General features: G+C 38.7%; 1 protein-coding gene across 1 annotated transcript in view; it reads right to left on the reverse strand.

The window, feature by feature from the left end:
• Nucleotides 1-13,764, reverse strand: part of lrpprc (leucine-rich pentatricopeptide repeat containing) — a 53,360-nt gene extending 39,596 nt beyond the window's left edge. The window contains exons 1-14 of the mRNA XM_066678762.1: nucleotides 13,607-13,764; nucleotides 12,193-12,416; nucleotides 11,606-11,728; nucleotides 11,398-11,519; nucleotides 11,127-11,185; nucleotides 10,866-10,952; nucleotides 9,580-9,706; nucleotides 8,663-8,807; nucleotides 8,381-8,538; nucleotides 7,884-7,989; nucleotides 7,659-7,766; nucleotides 3,237-3,355; nucleotides 3,044-3,137; nucleotides 1,010-1,079 (exon numbers count right to left, since the gene is read on the reverse strand). Coding sequence (XP_066534859.1) covers nucleotides 1,010-1,079; nucleotides 3,044-3,137; nucleotides 3,237-3,355; nucleotides 7,659-7,766; nucleotides 7,884-7,989; nucleotides 8,381-8,538; nucleotides 8,663-8,807; nucleotides 9,580-9,706; nucleotides 10,866-10,952; nucleotides 11,127-11,185; nucleotides 11,398-11,519; nucleotides 11,606-11,728; nucleotides 12,193-12,416; nucleotides 13,607-13,758 — 1,694 coding nt within the window. The 5' untranslated portion in view covers nucleotides 13,759-13,764. The remainder of the gene's footprint in view (nucleotides 1-1,009; nucleotides 1,080-3,043; nucleotides 3,138-3,236; nucleotides 3,356-7,658; nucleotides 7,767-7,883; nucleotides 7,990-8,380; nucleotides 8,539-8,662; nucleotides 8,808-9,579; nucleotides 9,707-10,865; nucleotides 10,953-11,126; nucleotides 11,186-11,397; nucleotides 11,520-11,605; nucleotides 11,729-12,192; nucleotides 12,417-13,606) is intronic.
• Between the last annotated feature and the right edge of the window lie 6,216 nt (nucleotides 13,765-19,980).

Below are 19,980 nucleotides of genomic sequence, written 5' to 3' on the forward strand. Positions count from 1 at the left end.
TGGGTCATCCCACTTTGTTTTTCTTTACAACCAATTATTACTCTGTAGACTGCATTTAGACAATTTGCCCAGCAGAAATTAAGTACTTAAATGACTGGAAGGATTGATTTCACTTTAACGTATATTCTTGAAGCATCTGCATCAATTCAAACTGAATATATTAAGGTCACTTCAAATGTAATTTAGGACCAAATATACTGTGATCATTCTGCAGATATAGAAGTACTCTAAAATAACCCACACTCACATCAATGAGATGCCTTCATGTTGGCTGAACACACAAGGCCACACATTGAAAATCATGACACCGTGCACAACTAAACTTGACTTAATTTGCAAATTTTTAAATAAAATCCAAGGACCCCTTGCATGTGCGCACACACCGAAACTAAAAAAATTAAAAAGCTTTTGCTTTATCTTGAGGTCTCCAGTATGAGGAAGGGTATGTGTTGATGAGCACACAAGCAGGGAGAAGAATTCAGTGTCATTTAATGATTAAATTATCCCCTGACCTTGACTATGACAGGAGCAGGTCGCCAGAGACAGGCCCCGACATCCCCCTCTACCCTCCTGACAACCCCAATTACCAACCTGACAACTGTCGCCAACGACAACCACCCCACGCCATCCTCCCCTCATCTCATGCAGGGCAGCACCAGCCACTGCTCAGTAAAGCGAAAAGAAACACTCAACTTATGGACGTTCTTTTATCTCATTCTGCTCAAGTACCATGCAATTCATCAAAAGCTATCACATTGCTAGAAGTAACAACTTAAACATATGTTAATGAGGCATCAAGACAGACAAGACGAGGGGCTTGGATTATGAAAGATGGATGTGTGTGAGAGAGAGAGATCTATGTGTTTCTCTGCATATTGCAGATGGGCTATTGCCCCAGGATGACTGTATCCATATGCATGAAATAAATAAAGGGTGAATGGATGCTTGGCTGTGGGCAGAAATACAAACGTACACACATGAACGCTCGAACACACCCACGCACACTTACCCTTTGAACCCAGCGATCAAGCTTCCTCTAAAAGCACCAAGGTCAATGACAGGGAAGGAGGGTGAAGACACTGCAGAAATAGACACAAGATAAACCAGTCAAGATCTTATCCTTAGAGAGGTCTACCTGTGAATGAGTGCATAACTCGTTCTATTACACACCAGCGATCTATGATATACCGATATAAATTTCTCAAAATACACTGGCATATACACTCAGAATAATAACAGTATTACAATAACAATAAACTCAGAATAAATAAAACACTCAGTAACTCCACTATAAATAGGTTTAGCAGAGATATCAGTATCTTATCCATATCAGCTAATCGCTAATTTAAAGAAATAAACAGACATAGAATGTTTATAGAAAGATAAATTTATTTTCTGTATTTATTTTATATAAACAGACTAAATGTTTATACATGTCTTGCTAAAATGTCAGTAGTTAATATTTACTGCATTTGGAAACCTAATTAAAAAAGGAAAAAATTAATTGTCAAAGTTGGGGTATACTATATTGTTAAAACTTTGAGGAGGGTTTTAATAGGCAGTTTGTAAACCTTTGCTGCAGTAAGAGTGCTATTTTGCGAAGGCAAAATAAGAGCATAAGTATAGACGGACAATTACAGATATTGGATTATTAGCTCTGGATCACAAAAGCCTCTGCAACTTATCCTGATATTTTTGAAAAGTGCTCCATCACTGCAGAGGATATATGCGTTACTACTCCATAGCTCAATGCTTAGAAGCTTTATTATTTAAAAAAATATAAAAGATCAGCCATTCCCGATTATTCCCCATTCCCAAATGGTTGCAGCAATTATAAAACATTTTTCAAGCACTACCCCAAATATGATCTTATTTAATGAGAGTGAGAGTGACTCTGAAATCATAGAGCTCATGGGGGAAATCATGAAGGGGTGTAGGGCTAGAAATATATTGTGATTTAAATTTTGGCCATAACATCCAACTCTAGGGGGGCCTCCTTAATATCAGTGTCTTTCACAATGAGATGGTTTTAACAGAAAACCAAAACACCCTTAATCTGAGGACATCCAGAGGGTGTGAACACTGTCTGTTGTCACATCACCTTACATCTGAGCGCCCTGCGTAAATTTTTTTTTTTTTTTAAATGGGAGTGGATGAGACACTTCTCAGTGTGACAAACAGACAGGGAGGATAAACGGATGGAAGGAGAGAAGTAGAGAGAGCAAGTCTGTGAAAAGTAAGGAGGCCATCCATAATTTAGCAGCATTCGTCCCCTTTCACCTCTGCCAGATAAGGCACTTCGCTGGCAATCACTTACTAATCACTTAAAAGACCTGATGAGCACACAGAGGATGTGTGGGCGTCTGTGTCACACATATGAGGGCAATTAGCCTCCAGGCCAAATGTTGGCTAGATTCTGGTGTGTGTGCATGCAAGTATGCTTTGTGCTCCCATGTCCCAGGTGAAGGGGCATCTTAGTCAAGCCACATAACCGAATATATCTGGTATCTGAATAACCTGTTAGTGTTGAGCAGTCTTCATGAAGCATACAACGCCAGATTGCATTTATTATATAGCCTTTTGAATATTATATATTTATTATTTCAACAGGCATAATTTATCTATTGCCAACATTGCGGTCAGATGATATTTCAGGTGACACCAATTTAGTTTTAAATGCAGAGTGTGACTCATTCTGCTAAGAAATGATGAATGTTGCTGATTTGGTAGAGGGACAAAATGTTAATATTCATTACCCTTGTGGCACACACACTAACAAATTAAGCTGCTGCAAAGGACTCTGCAACAGAGGAGTAATTTCATGCCAAAACCTCTCTCAGCAAAAAAACGCTGTCAATTTGAAAAAGTATACAAATGCAATCAACGTGGAAAAAAGGGAGATGTTTCAGCAGGCATATGACATATGTTTTCAGGACCAATTTACGTTTTCATGAGCCCTGACACTGTCCTAAATGAATGAGAATTAATGAATGCAAAGGAGCAAGAGAGAAGATAAAAGACTGTAAAAGTTCACAATACTCACTTAAAGAGAACAATGCTGAAAGATTTCCACTTGCTGCCTCATTTCTCACCTCTGCTGAGATGAAACCATTAGCGTCCACTGCACAGCCAGCATCCTGCACCATAGATGAGATGATATTCTCTATTCCTTATAGAGAATTCCTTATATTGTGCAAAAAACACAAAGCACACGCACATATGATTTTTGCCATTACCTTGAGAGCGGCCCGTGCACTCTCCACTGATGGGAAGGTAGGTAATACATAGCCAGAGTAAGTGTCAACATCAGGAAGAACGTCCAGCTCCTGCATAGCCTTCAACACCTCCAGGGTACCTGGGAAAGAACACCCCACAACAGCATTAGTGCCATCACACACAAGGTTTGGACTGAACCTGATGGAGCAATTTTACATCCAGTTATCTTATAATTTCAATATACCATTTTGTGGTCAATAAATTAATAACATTAATAAAATAATAATAATAATAATAAAAACATTAATTACATTAATAAACCAAAACACTAATTTACAAATATAAAGGAAATATAAAAAAGTTAATCAATTCTGTCATTTCATTTAATTTTACCATAAAATGTAATACACAGCTTAATTTGTAGTGTTTAACTTCATTCTCAATGTGCTGAAATTAAACACCATTTTGGATGTAGCATTTCTGGTGTTTACTACTGATAAACATCAGAAGCACTCACTCATCATACACCTGTCACAAAGAGAAAAATATTTAATCATGATACATGTGAGACATTAAAAAGGTACACTGCCCACTCTAGTGTGAATCATTAAGTTTGCTTGGTGAAACTGCACATCCAAGCAATGAACATGGCCAAGACCAGTGCTCATTATCTTTCTTGGAGAGAGCATGCAATGCCAAAGTGGCCCAAAGACATTTTCATTTTCAACACCTTCACCCATAATTTTCAACCCAAAATAATTTACCACACATCAAGCCAAGACTTACGCTGCTAAAAAAACACACACACTAATTAGAATATTACGACAAACCCTTCAGCAACCCTAACCCCACATTCAGCTCTACAGCAGTGCCTTGAGATCTGGCCCCAAGCTTTACCCGAGTGAAGCCACATGAATATGGAATACTCCCAATGTGCACATGACTGTGATAACAGGGTATAAGTGTGTTGAACATGTGAAGTGGCAGTTTCTGTTTTGTGTACTTTCTACCTTGGTTCTTAGCACTGTGTAAGCCCAAGGGAGCCCCCATTCACTTGGCTATACTGCCTCCCTCTCTCCCCACACAGCTGAATAAAAGATAAGAGCAGCTTTTATCTGCCATTAAAACCTGCATCTGGAGCTATGGGCCACTAGCAAACAGTGGGCAAGAGCATTAGCCAGGTAAGGCACCTGGGGTACATATCCATCCACCCCATCTATCCATTTCACTCGCTCATGTCCATCTCCCTCCATTCATGCTCTTTCACCAGCAAGCCGCCTCTCCACTTTCATCAGAAAGCAAAATAGACGATCAGACACTCCCTCCTCAATGGACACTGAGAGCAATTCATCCTTTTCTTTTTTTTATGAAAGGAACACACCTGCTTTCCTCTTTAATAATCCATAGATCCATTTCCCAGGCCCAAACACCACTGTCTGATCAGGAAAAAGTGAATGAGGCTGGAAAAAGGACAGCCGTTTGATTTCACGTGTACAGCCAAGCTAGTGGAATCAGCAGATTTGCTTTTTTTTGTCTCAGCAGTGTGTGCAAGGGGGCTTTTGCAGCACCAGAGTGGTTGCGTAGAACTCTCCGATGACTCTCAGATTCCTGCTTGCTACATCTGGCAAGTTTCATTACCAAGCTGCAAATGGAGAAAAGGATCAAGGCAATATAGAGCCTCTGTCACTGGAGACTAGCTGAAGGGCAGGGACTCACCCAGTAAACAGCAAACTTAGTCCTGCAACACTTTGCTCTGTTTCAAACACAGTAGAGAAGTAACCTCAAATGCAACAATGACACCACGTTAAAAGGATATATTCACATGAACCCTACTCACCCTAACCATGCATTTTAGCTTTAGCTGCAAATTTACATTCAGCTAAAACAGAATCCTCTTTTCATGGGATCAAAGAGGGCAAGCAAATCAAAATTATTCAGAGGCCCACATAATATTGGAAGCTAAAAGAAAAATCACAGATAAATGAAAGTGTAAATGAAGTGTTCCTTAGACATTTTGTCTTACATGGGCCATATTGTCTTCATTTCTGACTTGGCATGTGAATCCGAACCTTATATACTGTTTTTCTGACTCTGCTGACACTTGGAATGTTTTTTCTCATTCTCATCCATTTTATGCATGGCTAGCCGAAGACCCTTGTGTGGAAACCAACTAACTTGTAGATGCTCCTCTTAGATTTATAGATATATAAATAGAGCATCTGGTCCATTTCTTTATTTTTGAAAGAACAGTATAAGGAATCAATTTCGCATCTCTAGCCTGCTGAAGAGTTTAAAAGCTACAGATTTAAATGATCTAAATATCTGACAAAACCTGTTTAATACAATCAAACACAAAATCATCTCAGAACCCCAGCTACTTTTTGGTGACCCATAGAGGGTCAGGCCCCCCTCCAGTTTAAGAACTGCTGGTTTAAAAACTGGATTGAATATAGGATTAACTACAACCTAGGAATAAATAAATGTTATCAGTTTTATAGTTATGTAATAAATGATCACACATTATGTCCTGTTAATCGTTACTTACACACACAACAAAAACTGAAAAAATATCAGATTGCCATAAAATTTCACTGAGGAAAAAATCCTGTACTGTATTTTCAAATGACAATGTAGGGATAAAAAAATATTACCATATTTTTAGTTATTGTGATATTGTTGAAAACACCATTACTTCACCAAAAAAAAACTGCCATACAATTTAATTGAAGAGAAAATCCTATATTGGTCCATCCCCAACTCTGGTTAATGGTCATATACATCAGTGGATAAAATATCTTTAAGATCCAAAGGCAATCTAGATGGAGTTCTGAGCAAAAAAGTAATAATAATAATAACAACAAGACAGTAAAAGATTATAAAATCTTCCCTGCTTGTCCTTGAGATGTCCCTCATCATTCCTACACTAGGAGAGATATAAACTGAAATCAGTGCTGAGGCTACGAAAGATGAACACGGCAGCATATAAAAGATGAATAGAAATGAATGTGGACATGGGCAAATCAGACATATGACAAAAGAGGGGGGAAGATACAGGTTTCTCTCCATCTGCCTGGTGAGCATGTTTCTAATGCAGAGCTAAAAGCTGGGTGTGAGTGGAAAGGAGGGCCAGGGCGTTCTTTATGTCATAAGCAATAAGCCGTCTCCTCCACTTTGGAGTGACAAGCGCCGTTTGCTTGCGGCTGGTAACACAGTGCAAGCATATGCTTCCTCAAACTCGCCTGCCCAAATCCACACCTCATCAAAATGCAAACTTTTTCCCTCTTCTCCTCTCCTCACTCACTTGGGCTCATTCTCGGGTTGAGAGAGAGGAGGGGGTCTGGCGGGCGCTTGCCCGCCAGTGACACCTGTGGACAGAAAGTGACATGGCGCTTAATATTTCATGGCCATGCACAGCGGTGCGCGTAATCCAAAGTGAATTCCCTCTGAGCGCTCGCATTTACATGAGACCCAGTCACTCTACATTCCGTCACAAGCTTCACCATGGCGCCCACTCTCTCTCACACACATATATACACACATACACTCAAGAAATCTGGCGGAAGTTACATCTTTCATGAGGGTTTCCGCCAACACCCAGGGAAATCGGTGTGAAATGAAAAGTTTGCCTTTGCTAAATGACCCAACAAGTAAATGGCATCCAGAAGCCTGCGTTTTGTTTGCGTTTGTGTGTGTGTGTGTGTGGGGGGGGGGGTGGAGAAAATAAAGTAAGGATCTAAATATTACATTTTACCCAGCAATTTCTGTCCTATAGTGTTAATCTAGAAACCATGTTAATACATCTTGCATTGAACTGAATAAAGATTTTTATATGATACAAGAAATAACAGGAAATACATCCAAAATTGTTTGATGTTTGAGAAAAAAAATGTATTCTGTATTTTTTTTAAGTTTTACCAATTAATCATGTTCTACACAAAGAAAACATTTATATGTAGAGAGGTGAAACAAAGCTATTGCTTTATCAGCACCACAAAGTCAACATTGTAGAAGGTTTATCTAAATTGAAAAATGCTTGGAGTGCAGTGGAAAAATTATTGATTGATGAATACATTTATTAAAGTGTGATTTATAAGTTATTTTACAACTGTTTAGTATTTTATTATCATATTTATATTGTCTTACAATCACTGGATTAGGAACACCTACCTTGTATCTACACTCACTGTCAGCTCCACTGACCATACAGAAGCACTCTGTAGTTCTACACTCACAGATTGTAGTCCACCCATTTCTCTGCATACTTTATCCCCATTTCACCCTGCTCTTCAATGGTTTGGACCCCACAGGACTAGAACAGAGCATGGTATGAACTGGATGTTGGATAATTCTCAGCACTGCAGTGACACCGACGGGGTAGTGCTGGTGGTGTTAGTGAGTGCTGCGCTGGTTTGACATCCTAATTAAAAGTGCACAGGACTCACCTTGTGTGTTTTTGTCTTTTTGATGCTGTGTTAGCAGTGGCCAAAAGTAGTGAGCTCTGAGAGGAAGGCCTTCTTCCTTCATTGTCTTCATCAGTTCTACAGCCAAAGCTTTAGAGAGGAAGAAAATTTTATACCATTTAAATCTTTGACATACACGTCTAATGCATTTGTCTGTCAATAAAACAGCTATAAAAGCGTTTCTTCTATTTACACACAAACACACACCTGTTTTCTTGGAATCCAAAGCACAGTAGAGAGTAAACTGCAGAGGTGCAGAGTGCAGCTTGGAGTCCTTCAAATCCTTACAGAAAGCAACTAATTTCTCTGGTGACTGCAAAATTTACCAAATGAACAAAATTTACCAAATGTTTTGCAGATAAATGTGCACAAAAATACATTTTATATAGAAACTATTAAGTGTAATGTAATTGATAACTTCAGCCAGAACAGAAGATATATTACATTTAGCAGTGTATAATATATTATGTCAGAGAATTAACTAAAAGACCAATATTCTAAAACAAGCAAAACTAAATATGAGCTGAGTTGCAGTAAAAGTTAGTGTATTTTCTGTTGTTTCCTTTCAGTATTTGTTATTCTTATGACCATATCTAATTAATTTCTCGCCCTATTTTTTCATAGTTATGGTTTCTTGCATGGACTCTTGCCTACTCCTTCAAGTGAACCTTTTACAACAACTAGACAGCTATGAGGATCCTCACCTTATCCATGTTCACACAGTGACGGAGGAAGAAGTTTCCCAGGTCTGGGCTGTCTCCATTCTCTGACTCGGCCTGGAGACTAGGGAAGGTTTTCAGCACGTCAAACGCTGTATCCTCAAAGCCTTGGGTAATCAGACTCAAACACAGGTTCATCGCATCTACACACACAGACACACACAATTAGAATACATTCATCTAGCTCCAAATTCACCTTACACAACACAGTAATAATGAAAGTGACAGAAAGACAATAGTAATTAATTATATGATGGGTGGCAGTACCTGGCACATAGCCCCTCTCATGCCTCATTCGCTCCACTATCTGAGGAACATGTTGCTGATGGCCTGCTTTTGCCAGGCTGAAAATTATCTGCATCAGGTCTCTATCCATCAGACTGGTGTCTGTGTTCTCCACATTGTCCAGAGTCTGAGTATGGGGTAAATGAGTTCATAAGTCAATTATAATATCACCACTGTCCAAAGAAAAAACAAAAACTCCTTTATTTTCAATGGAAGTCAATGTAAAAATACTGTATTCCAAGTATTTTTGGAGCATTTCTATTGCTCCAAACAGGTAAAGTACAACTGTTGTGTGTACATGGTGTTGTATATTGTTGTATAATTATATATATACACATTTTTTTTTACAGAGATGATATACAAAACATCCAAACAAAATATTACTATACATCTTTAAAAATAGTAGTAGACTGCTTCATCTTGGATTAGGTTTTGACACAGATCATGTAGTTATACTACAATATAGTGCAACTATTCTTTCTCTATTGCCACAACTGCTAGATATCGTAGTCAGTCTTATGCCATTGTGCTCCTCAGGTGTATAAATGGGAACATACTGATTATCTTCTTTTTTCAGGTATTTTCAGACATAACAGCATTAGCACAGTGTCTATGACTATATTAAAAAAAAAGTCTTATCTGATTTTTTCAAAAGGCATTTATTATGTCAGAGATAATCTCCACAGTATATTCACTTTGATCAGATTCCATGAGTGAGGCAACAGAATGCAGTCACACATCTATAATTAACAAATAAATAGAATAAAAAGAGAAATAATTGGACCGCCTATGAAAAAATGCAATAACCTCTAGAAAATGGCACCATAACATTGCACTGTGAATAATTAACAACTAAATATAGAGTACATACTACATATGAACATACCATCACCACTCACCTCTTTGATTTTGGCAATGTCACCTTTCTCAGCATAGGCACAGAGTAGAGCCAGGTAAGTATCTGGTCCTGGCACAATGCCCGCCCCACTCATGACAGACAGGATGTTAGCAGCACTCTCCATGTCTCTATACAAAAAATAACTAGTTAATTAAACAGACAGAAGGCGAATAAAAAAAAAAACAGAGGTCCACTGGTATTACTAAAGAAGCACAACATAAAAATCTAACTGGCATTGGAAGTGATTGCTATAAGATTGACAGTTTCTTTACATAAATATTAACATATCACTGTTAGAAACACATACAATGCCACTTAGTACTGGGTGGTACAACCAAAATTTAATATCACTGCATATTTCAATATTACATAGGTTTCACTATATTTTACTCCCCCCACCTTGCATGACATGTTAACCTCACTGATTACACGAAGAATTTCTGCAGTAGAGTGGTTAAGAGTAACCTATTCCACTGTCATGAGAATTGTACACAAAAAAATAAATAAATAAAATAATAATTTCCACATTAGTATTACATGTAATATAGGAATATATATGGGATGCCAGTTGCAGTGAAAATGTAGAACCTTTTATTTAACACATATTTCAGACAACTTCAAAACTATAGGCTAATTTTCACAACTTATGTAAACCAGCTACAGTCCGTTAATGTTATCAATCTCTCACCAGTATTTATTTTTTTTAATTTAGAAAGCAAATAAGAGGTATTTAGATATAAAGTAGTCAGGGCTGCTGGTCACTGGTTGTATTGCACTGAAGAAGTCCCAAATATCTTCATTAAATAACAAATAAATATTTAAACAAATAAATAATAACAATAATCATAAATATCAACAATGTGCGACTCCCAGCATTGATATTTGCAAGTGTTTGTATGGTCCACGTCCAACATTTTAAACCCGAAGTACCTCCAGACAACAGACACGGCTTCTTTTTTCTGCAAAGTTCTTCTGGGTCATCATCATCTACTTCAATGTCTGGTACAACTTGTTTCAGAACTTCCCCTGTCCATTTTCACTGCGCTCAAAAACTCCACAAATACGTACGCTCTGTTCCTTTTGTGTTTAGTGGCGCAGCAATGAAAAACATCCCCTGTGAAACAATTTACCACCGTGCTGCGTTCCAGACATGGTTAGGCTTTTTAAATGGTGTGGCCGGTATATGAAAAATTAATACAAGAAAAGAATTAAAACCGGTTTTCGGTGTGAACCAGTATACCGCCCAGCACTAATGCCATATTGGTATTACCACTAAGAAAATCTTACCCTGCTCGACTATGACCAGTCACCAGGGAGTTGAAGACAGCCTCTGTTATGGGCAGGTCTTTGCTCTTCATGAAGGCCAGGATTTTACTGCAGACACATCAATGATTTTGTTAATGACATGACTTGAACCATGACCAATTTACCAAATATTAAGTGTAATGAGAGAGACAACTGACTACCAGTGACAAATTATCAAATTGTTACATTTCTTATTTACATAAAACTCTGAAATACTCATAATGAAATTAAACACTTTCTAACCTTGCACCTTCAATGTCTCCATCTTGACAATATGCTGCAATCAGTCTCTGATAAGTCACCTGTAAAGAAAGTTTCATAAAAATTAATCATCTTCAATTCAAAAACCATGATCAAGATGATAAGACTAATTTACAAAAATGCTAGAGGTTTGATATCAATGTTTGTTAATAACTTAACCATTAATCCTACAGATTATTTTTGTTTTCAACTGATTATTATAGTTTTTACTTGAAAGAGCAACAATATTCATTTATTTTAGAGCATTACTCACTCTGTTGGGTTGCACATTGGCCACTTCCATCTTGGCAAGAAAATCAGTGGGGGAAAACTTGAACTCATTCTGTAGGTAGACCTTAAGCAGGGCATTGTAGTGACTGACATCATAGGTGGCACCTGGAACACAAATAATAAAGTATAATATTTAAAAACATGTGTAGAGACTTAATAGCAGAAATAGAACCTAGAGTGTGAGAGCCTACCCAACTCCTGCAGCTTCTCCCAGATGTGGTGTGCTAACTCTGTACGCTCAGCAAATAGCAGCTCAGGCAGCAATGAGCCACAGCTTCTCAGCAGCAGCAGGGCCTGGTTCCCACTGGGGTAACCTAGATTGGCAACATGTTCTCAACTGGTCAGCAAACATAGTAAGTGCAAGGGTCCAGTCATGAAATTTATTAGAGCAGAGTTAAATTTTATTAAATGCTGTAAATACTACAGTAGGTATCTAATACCAGTCCTGGTGACCTCATGAACTGCACATTTGTGTCTGCAGGTGAAGCTATTAAGGAGTAAAATCAGGTTGGTTAGATGACAGTACACGTACATGAGAATAAAATGAGGCTACAAGGAAGAAGACTGAATCTCTGCTCCTAAAACCCTTCAAAATTACCATATTTGCAACTTTTCCCTACCTTAAAATTTCTCACACATTAGTTCAATTTTTGTTACTGAATAATTTGAAGCAGTTTCTAAGAATGAGTGTTAACTGATGTAGAAAGAAATCTAAAATTAACATCAGAATATAGTCAAAAAAATAAAAAGACTACAACTTAAAGAGTACATTTTTCACCTGTTCTACAAATATCATGGAAGATGCGCTGAAGCAATGTTTTGGTGACTCGACCAGTCCTCCTGACTGAGCTGTCTAGTTTAGCGAGAGCCCAGTCAAACTGCTGGGCTTGTTTGGTGCGTACTCCGAGGCTGGGCTCATCTTTGACCACCCCTTTCTGCTCTTGAGCCGTACCATAGCACCGCCATGTTGAACATGCCAAAGCTGAGCTGTATGACGACAGACTGAAAACACAAGAGTTGTATTAGTGCTGTGTAGATTGTTTAAGAGCTGTTACTTTGCTCAGTGTATACGGCCTCCATCTTCATTGGTCTCTGCAATGAACTATGTTGTCTCTGAGTTTTTGTTTTTTTGTGGGTTTCCCCACATCATTCTGGTCTAGTTCATTCATATTAGTTAATTCAGTACTACTGTAGATAGGTAGAAGATATGATGTACAACAGGGCAAAAGTTCCCTATATACCAAACATATGTAAACAGCACTTATAATTAGTCAATTACTTTAGTTATTTAAGGAACAACCATTGAGCAAACACTGTGCTTGTTTGGGCACCCAGAGCTTGTATAATCTTCATTTTAAGTACATAAAATTGAATAGAATACTCTAGAGCAACTCTGCATGAGCCCAAGGATACATGCCCTGTACGAAATAGGTAAGTATTAGTCTACAAATCAGTTCATTTATCTGAAGTTTTCTGCAATGCTGGACAACATTTTAATACATCTGAGAAGAGTGGGGCCTTCTTATCCACAATTATTAATCTTACATCAGCGTCATGACAAATGTTCTCATGTGTATTCCATCAGATTCTTAAAGAAAACCTAACATTTAGCCCAAAATGTAGTTTACCAACAAATATCAACTGTGGTCAAACTGAGGGGCTATCTTTCGCATATGATGAATGATGACCTTGACACATTGACCTGATACATTAAAAATAACCAGAGGACAATATTCCAGCCTCGATATTCTTGTCCCCAAACAAACTTTACCACAGAAATGACAGACACGGTTACAACTGAGAGGTCATGGAGCTGAAGCAGGGCTAAGCTAATGATGCTATTAATGAGCGTGACTAGTGCTGGTCCAGTGATTTTCTGTATTTGGCACAAAGTGTCTTTGCGAAAATATAATTTAACAACTGCTTAGTGACTTTTATTTCCACAGAAATACTAGCTTAAGCCACAAAAGCCTTTCAAGTAAGGCCACGTTTATTCCAAACCAAAAGCAAAATGCACAGAAGTTTTCATAAACACTAAATAACGTTGCCATATCTGAATGTTTTTTAAGAAAGCTTGCCGAATGATATTCCTAAAGGCAAGTGTGTAGGTCACTCTGAATCTAAATGAGAGTGGAGAGTGGAGATACACACAGAGAGAGACCCACGCCGGGGAAAAGCGCCATTAAACCCACCTATCGCCCGCGCCGCCAATACCCGCGGCTCTCCGCCACACCGCCCCGCTGTAGGAGAGCCTGCCGGCCGCGGCGTGCGTATGACTGGACGCCCGCAGCAAAGGACACGCAGATAGACTCAGGAACCGGGCAGACCGTAAGAGCGCCGCCATGTTTCACATGTACCACACAGTGAGGAGAAGGACATCAGCATCGCGTCACAGGGCATAGGGCAGCGGAGCCTACCATTACTCAAAAAGGGGAGGCTACTGTTTAACAGGGATATATTATTAGAACATGGTGTTAAATCTCTTGAAACGTATATATTTACTATACACTTAGGCGAGTTAGACGACTAGAATGGTGTCTTACACCAGCTGAATGTATATATATTTCACACGGACGCGACTGCAGAACAACAATGTTTGGATCCGTCCAGGGACATGTGAAGGGGACCCACGCTACAGCCGGACTTCAGACGGTTTTATTCATGTCGTGGTGTGTTTGAGTGTCTGCTTATGTTAAAAAATACCGCTTTTTTGCGCTGTTGTTGTTGCAAGAATAGACACTAATTGTAGTGTTATCCAATGTGATACATCGTTTTTGTCAGCATTGCTGCTATTTTAGTTGTGCGGTTATGTTAGCTGTTTTATAACGTTTTATGCTGTTCTCGAGTTTATGCGAGCGGTAAAACTAGTGTGCGCAGCTATATTACATAGAGGTAATTTTAAGAACACGGGACACTTTTTTTTGCTAAATGCTATTCATTGTAGTGCAACTTATATGTGTGCTTTTATTACCTCTAAATGTTCACTTTTGAGATTATGCAGATGGCTATATTATATATATATATATATATATATATATATATATATATATATATAATTATATGGAATATATAATATTCTATAATATATAAAGGTGTTTATAAAATCTATAAAGGTCTTTCTTTTATTTGCCGTTAATCAATAGACACCACGCGCAGCCGGTAACAACTGGGAGCACAGTCTGTCTTCTCGTTGCAGTAACATTACAAGTTAAAGCCTGAGGGGGGAAAAAATCTTTGTTTTTCTCAGCTACTTTCTCCATCTAACGGAAATAAATTGGTAACTCCAAACTCTCAATCTTGACTGCATGGAGTGTTAGTTAAAGAATAACAGTGGTGGATCAACTCTACTGCCCCACTTCAGGAATTTGTGGTCAATCGGAACAGCAGCTTCAGTCGACCGCTCCATCCTAGCTGCGATACAGGAGCTCCTCCATCAGACTGTGTAACTCAGTACTGCTCAGGAGAAGGAAGTAATGCAGCTATTATGTACAAAATATCACAAACTTGTCAGGCAGTGAACTGTTCTTTGCAATATTCGTTCATTGTAACTGTTTATCCAGTTCAGGGTCATGGTGGGTCCGAAGCCTACCCAGAATCATTGGGTGCAAGGCAGGAACACACCCTAAAGGGGGTGCCAGTTCTTCACAGCGCGACACTCACACATTCACTCATAGCACTTTTCCACCAAAAGAACCCTGGTTCTTGAGCCGGTTCTGTTCCTGATTCTTGGAACCTTTTTTTTCAGTGAACCGACCCACGTTTCTACACGTTTAGATGGGAACCAGGAATCAGCGGAGGGTGACGCTGTGACTAAAAACAGCACCAGAGCCATAGAATAACTTAGAGTAATGACAGGGTCTTTTTTTATTCTTTGTTTATTAGGGAGTCAGACCAGAGTGAGATAAAATAAGTGTGTAAATGTGGCTGAGTTTAGAGCCATCATGCTGAGATTGTGAACAGCAGAGAAATGTAACCAAGAGCCGCAGTTCTGAGCAGCACGCAGGGTATCCCGCTTAACGGCACCAGAAACACACAAAGCGGATCGTGTTTCAGTTTTATTTCCTATTATTTATTTATATGAAAATTTGTAAATTACCCAGTCCAGCTCTATGGCACTGTGCGATAACGCTGTGTGTTAGCGCTTTCTTGAGTTACTGAACCTTTACACGCCCATGGACGACATCACAGTTCGCGCTGAAAAACCTACTTTTTTTTGGTTCCAGTTGGGAATTGCATTTTCTGATTCGCAAACCAGTTTTTCGGTGGAAATGCACTGAATGTTTCCAAATTTAGTTTGTGAACTCATTGGTGGAAAAGTGCTGTTTTTCGACTGTGGGAGGAAACCCATGTGGACACAGGGAGAACACACCAAACTCCTTACAGACAGCAGGACTTGAACCCATAACCTCCAGGTCCCAGGAGCTGTGTGAATGCGACACTACCTGCTTGCCTACTCTGCCGCCCCTTTTCAATTTATTTTACAGTATGTTGTCATTTTAATTAGTAAATTATTGCCACTTCATCCAGTCTTATTGTGATACAGATATCACAGTTTATGGTTTTTGTTTGTTTTGGTTTTTTAAGCTTTTTTATATATATAAGACATAAAATTTTATCAAATACAAAAACAGCTTTTCCCCTCCCCCAAATAGATTTATTTGCATATCTAAAAGATTTGAATCTGAATTTGGTTTTCAGTGTTCAGTGTGTCATGATACTACAATGTAAAACTACAAAAATAATTTTTAAACTTTGTTCATGCATAGCGCTAGCTCACCCAGATGGTGATGATGCAGTAATATACGCTCTGCAATGCTCACCTGTAATCCTTTAAAAATGAATTTGGTTTACATTGTTTTTTGTTTGTTTTCCAGTGATGCTACAGAAATACTTTTTGAGGTTACATTATCACCCAAGCCTCTTGACATAAAGTCATTAGTGTCTATCTCAAATATGGCTTAATGAAATTTTGTATTAACATGTCACAGTCAAGTAAACAATAATAGAAAAAACACTGTACTCTTCTTGTTTTGCTGAAAATAATGGTCTTATTTTGCTCTTGTTGAACAATGATAAATCATCGGTTGGTTATGTCTGCTTACCCCAAATAAGGAAAATGGTCATTTAATGAAAGCCCCATTTCACCAACAAATAACAATATAATTTATGTATAAAGGAAAGAAATCATCTTCCTTCAGCATATTTTTCTTATATTCTGTTCTATGTATTACTTTGATCTGCGTAAATAGTGCTAAGCACAAGTTGAAATTGTACTATATTCATTCCAAATATGCATAAGGGCTTCAAATTCTTCCAGGGAACAATATGTTCATAAGCCTGTTTGTATTTCTACTGTAAGACCCTTTTAGCTCAGAGGCATGTTGTGCACCATAGCTTGATGCTGTTTATGGTCAAGTTTGGAAAAGGTCAGCCAGGTGGGGTGTTGCCAAGCACAAAGCGATGCCCACTGGGTACAAATGTCTGGGGCTGGTCGTCAGGACCAGGGAGCTCCATCACGTCTGACATGTGGCATGCTGCACTCGTTTGGCATGCTGGACACACCAACACACAGCCACCCACAGCAGCAAACAGCTGACAGGTGACATAGCACAGGCTCTGCCTGCCAGGCACATGTGTCTGACTCCCACTGAGTACACCCTCCATGGTCCCAGACCCAGTCCGTCATCCCTCGTCTATCAAAGCCCCCACTGGTGGGCAACAGTGCTGCTGGGGTGAGGGCATGGTGAGGATGGTCAGGGGCTTTGGCAAGACTTCTATAGAAGCACAAGCATCTATGTTTAAGAAGGTTTTTGTCATTTTATTACAGATAAAACAAGTAATTCCCATAGTTTTGAAATATTCCTTTAATGTGAAATTTCTACTTGCCCTTAAATTGTTTTCAAAGTATTCTCAAGGAAATGGACATTTTAACCTTTACCTTGAGGATGATTTTCTGGATTAAATTTTAAGGTCTAAAACACAATGATGCATCATAATGAGGATCCTAATTCACCTGAAGGTGGAAGTTAATTTCTGTGTAATTTGGATTTTCAGAATCATTCATTCTTTAATATTCTGTAACCACATTCAGTCTTTTCAAGTTTAGGGTGACACTCAGGCTTTTCCAGAACAATGTAGGAATAATCACTGGACAGGGCACCTGTCCACTGTAAGCCATCACACACTCACACCTGAGGACAATTTTACACACGTAGTCACACGCCTGTGGACAGTTTCACACACTCACCTAGTCACTCACACACATACCTGAAGAGAATTTTACACACTCACTCAGTCAATCCATCTACCACCATGTGTTTTTAACTGTGGGAAGAAACTGGAACTCACACAGACACAAAACCTGAGGTCAGGACCCAATATAACATAATTTAAGATAAAGTTATTCTTTGTCTTGTCAAGCCACCATTTTTTTCATTGTTTTGTAAAGATACATATCACAAGCAGAATCTTTATAATCCCTATAGGGATATCCCTATTCCCACAGTATCACATGGAGCTGCCACAATTTCAGATACACATCATTAATATTTTACCAACTGTACACAAGAGAACAAATGAAACTATGCTGCATACAGCCAGCCAGTTACCTATAGTAGGCCTCAATGTTGAAAGGGATGATGGTCCTACAGAGCTCTTAAAGAATTTAAGTTACCACCACTTCATTCTGTGTGAATGGGAGCATGAGGCCTGAGTCCTTCTACACCAGGCTCTGAGGGGATTGGCTGCTCTTTCTGTGGCCATGAGAGCTAAAAGTGTAGAGCTCAAGGGAGGAAACATCTCAAGGTCACTGAATTATAGACAAGAGGAGAGGAGGTGAGCTGAGCACCCCGGCTCCCTCCCTCTTTCTTTTTGCTGAATGAACTGGTAAAACGCCTGGTCTATTTTTCTACAGCATGAATGCATTTGTTAACAATCTTTTATTCATCATGCCAATCTATTATTTACCAAGTATATTCACCTCTTTACTATAGATTTTTGCTAATTCTCACACCAACCTCCACTTCCATCGCCCTAATTGAAAACCATGTCATACGCTGTTGTCATATTCATATTTCAAGCCCTTGGAAAGGAAAATGGTGTATTTAATCTGTCCATTCATCTTTGTTTTCAATACTGACCAGAGTTTGGTCATAGGAGAGTTTGAACATAGGAGAGCTCTGCCTAGGTATTTGCATCTACCTGCATGCCACAGAGAAAAATGAAGTGGATAGTTTTGTGTTAGGAATTTCAAAAACTGAATCCTTTTGTTTGCAACATTTAGCAAGGAAATAATAATACATCAATTCTTTATATATCATCTTCTTTATACTCATCAGGGTTGCAGTGGGTCAGGAGCCTACCTCGAATATGGCACAAGGCAGGAACACACCAGATTAGGTGCAGTCCACCTGCCATTTCAAACTCACACATGTAAAGCAATAATAAATATTAATATGTTAAATACAGACAATGCTAAATACTAAATACAGTGTACTCCCAAATTGTGCAGTGCTCAGATTTGTTGATAGCCAAGACCAGGAGTCCTAATAAGAATAATTTACAGAGAGACAATGCTATCACAAGCCCAGGCTGGTGGCATTGTTTGTGACAGGGGGAGTTTATATTTAACAGGGAAAACTGATGAAGACTAAACATGGGGAAAAAACTGGTTACAATAAAAAATAAAGAATTAAAACATTTAGAGAAAAGAACTGTGCAGCTGTGAAGGATGGTGGATAAAAATGTTTCAGTCTCTCAAGAGAGAAAACGCAGTGTCCGTGTGGATTTGTCTGTGTCTGTGTTTATCAAGGGGAGAGAGTGTGAACATTGTGGCAGGAGCAGAACTCTCCCCAGTGAGAAAAGTGTTGTCTGCCTGAGATTCTTATGAACCAAAATGTCACACACATGAGGATGGAGGGCAGAATGGGGGGCAACAAAACGACACTACAAACATGGCAAAGACGCCCCGGGACTGAGTGTTAGGCCTCAAAACAAGTCAGTGCTCGAGAACCAGATTCACCACTTATTGCACTCTGTAACCTGAAGTACATCCAGCTTTCTCTTCTGTCATTCTGTTGTATACAGAATGCACAACTGTAACTGCTAGGGCAACGTTCATTCATTGCATTTCCATTAAGTACAAGTCATGTTTTAGCAACTACAAATAAAGCAAGACACTGTCCACTGTCCACTCTGTTGCAACAACCTCTTTGGTCCACTTTGAACATGTAAAATCAGAGACAGTAGCTCCTCTCTTCCAACATAGATTCTGTTGGTACTTCTCTAGTCCTTCATCAGTGGTCACTTGACATTCTTCACTGTAAAAAAAATCTGTAAAATTTACAGTAAAAAAAAAAAAGAAAACGCCAGCTGTGGTTGCCAAAATGTCACCATAAAATATAGGGCCAAAATGTATATAACATTACAGTATTATTTTTGACAATTGTAAATTTTACATTCAAGAATTGTTTTGTTTAAAGTACTTTTCTGTTAAAAAGAAAAAAACATATTCACCATAAAAACCCCATAGTACTTACATAAAAATAACAAAGAAACATTGTTTTGC

Source organism: Hoplias malabaricus, chromosome 8 (genome assembly GCF_029633855.1).
Source record: "Hoplias malabaricus isolate fHopMal1 chromosome 8, fHopMal1.hap1, whole genome shotgun sequence".
NCBI lineage: Eukaryota > Metazoa > Chordata > Actinopteri > Characiformes > Erythrinidae > Hoplias > Hoplias malabaricus.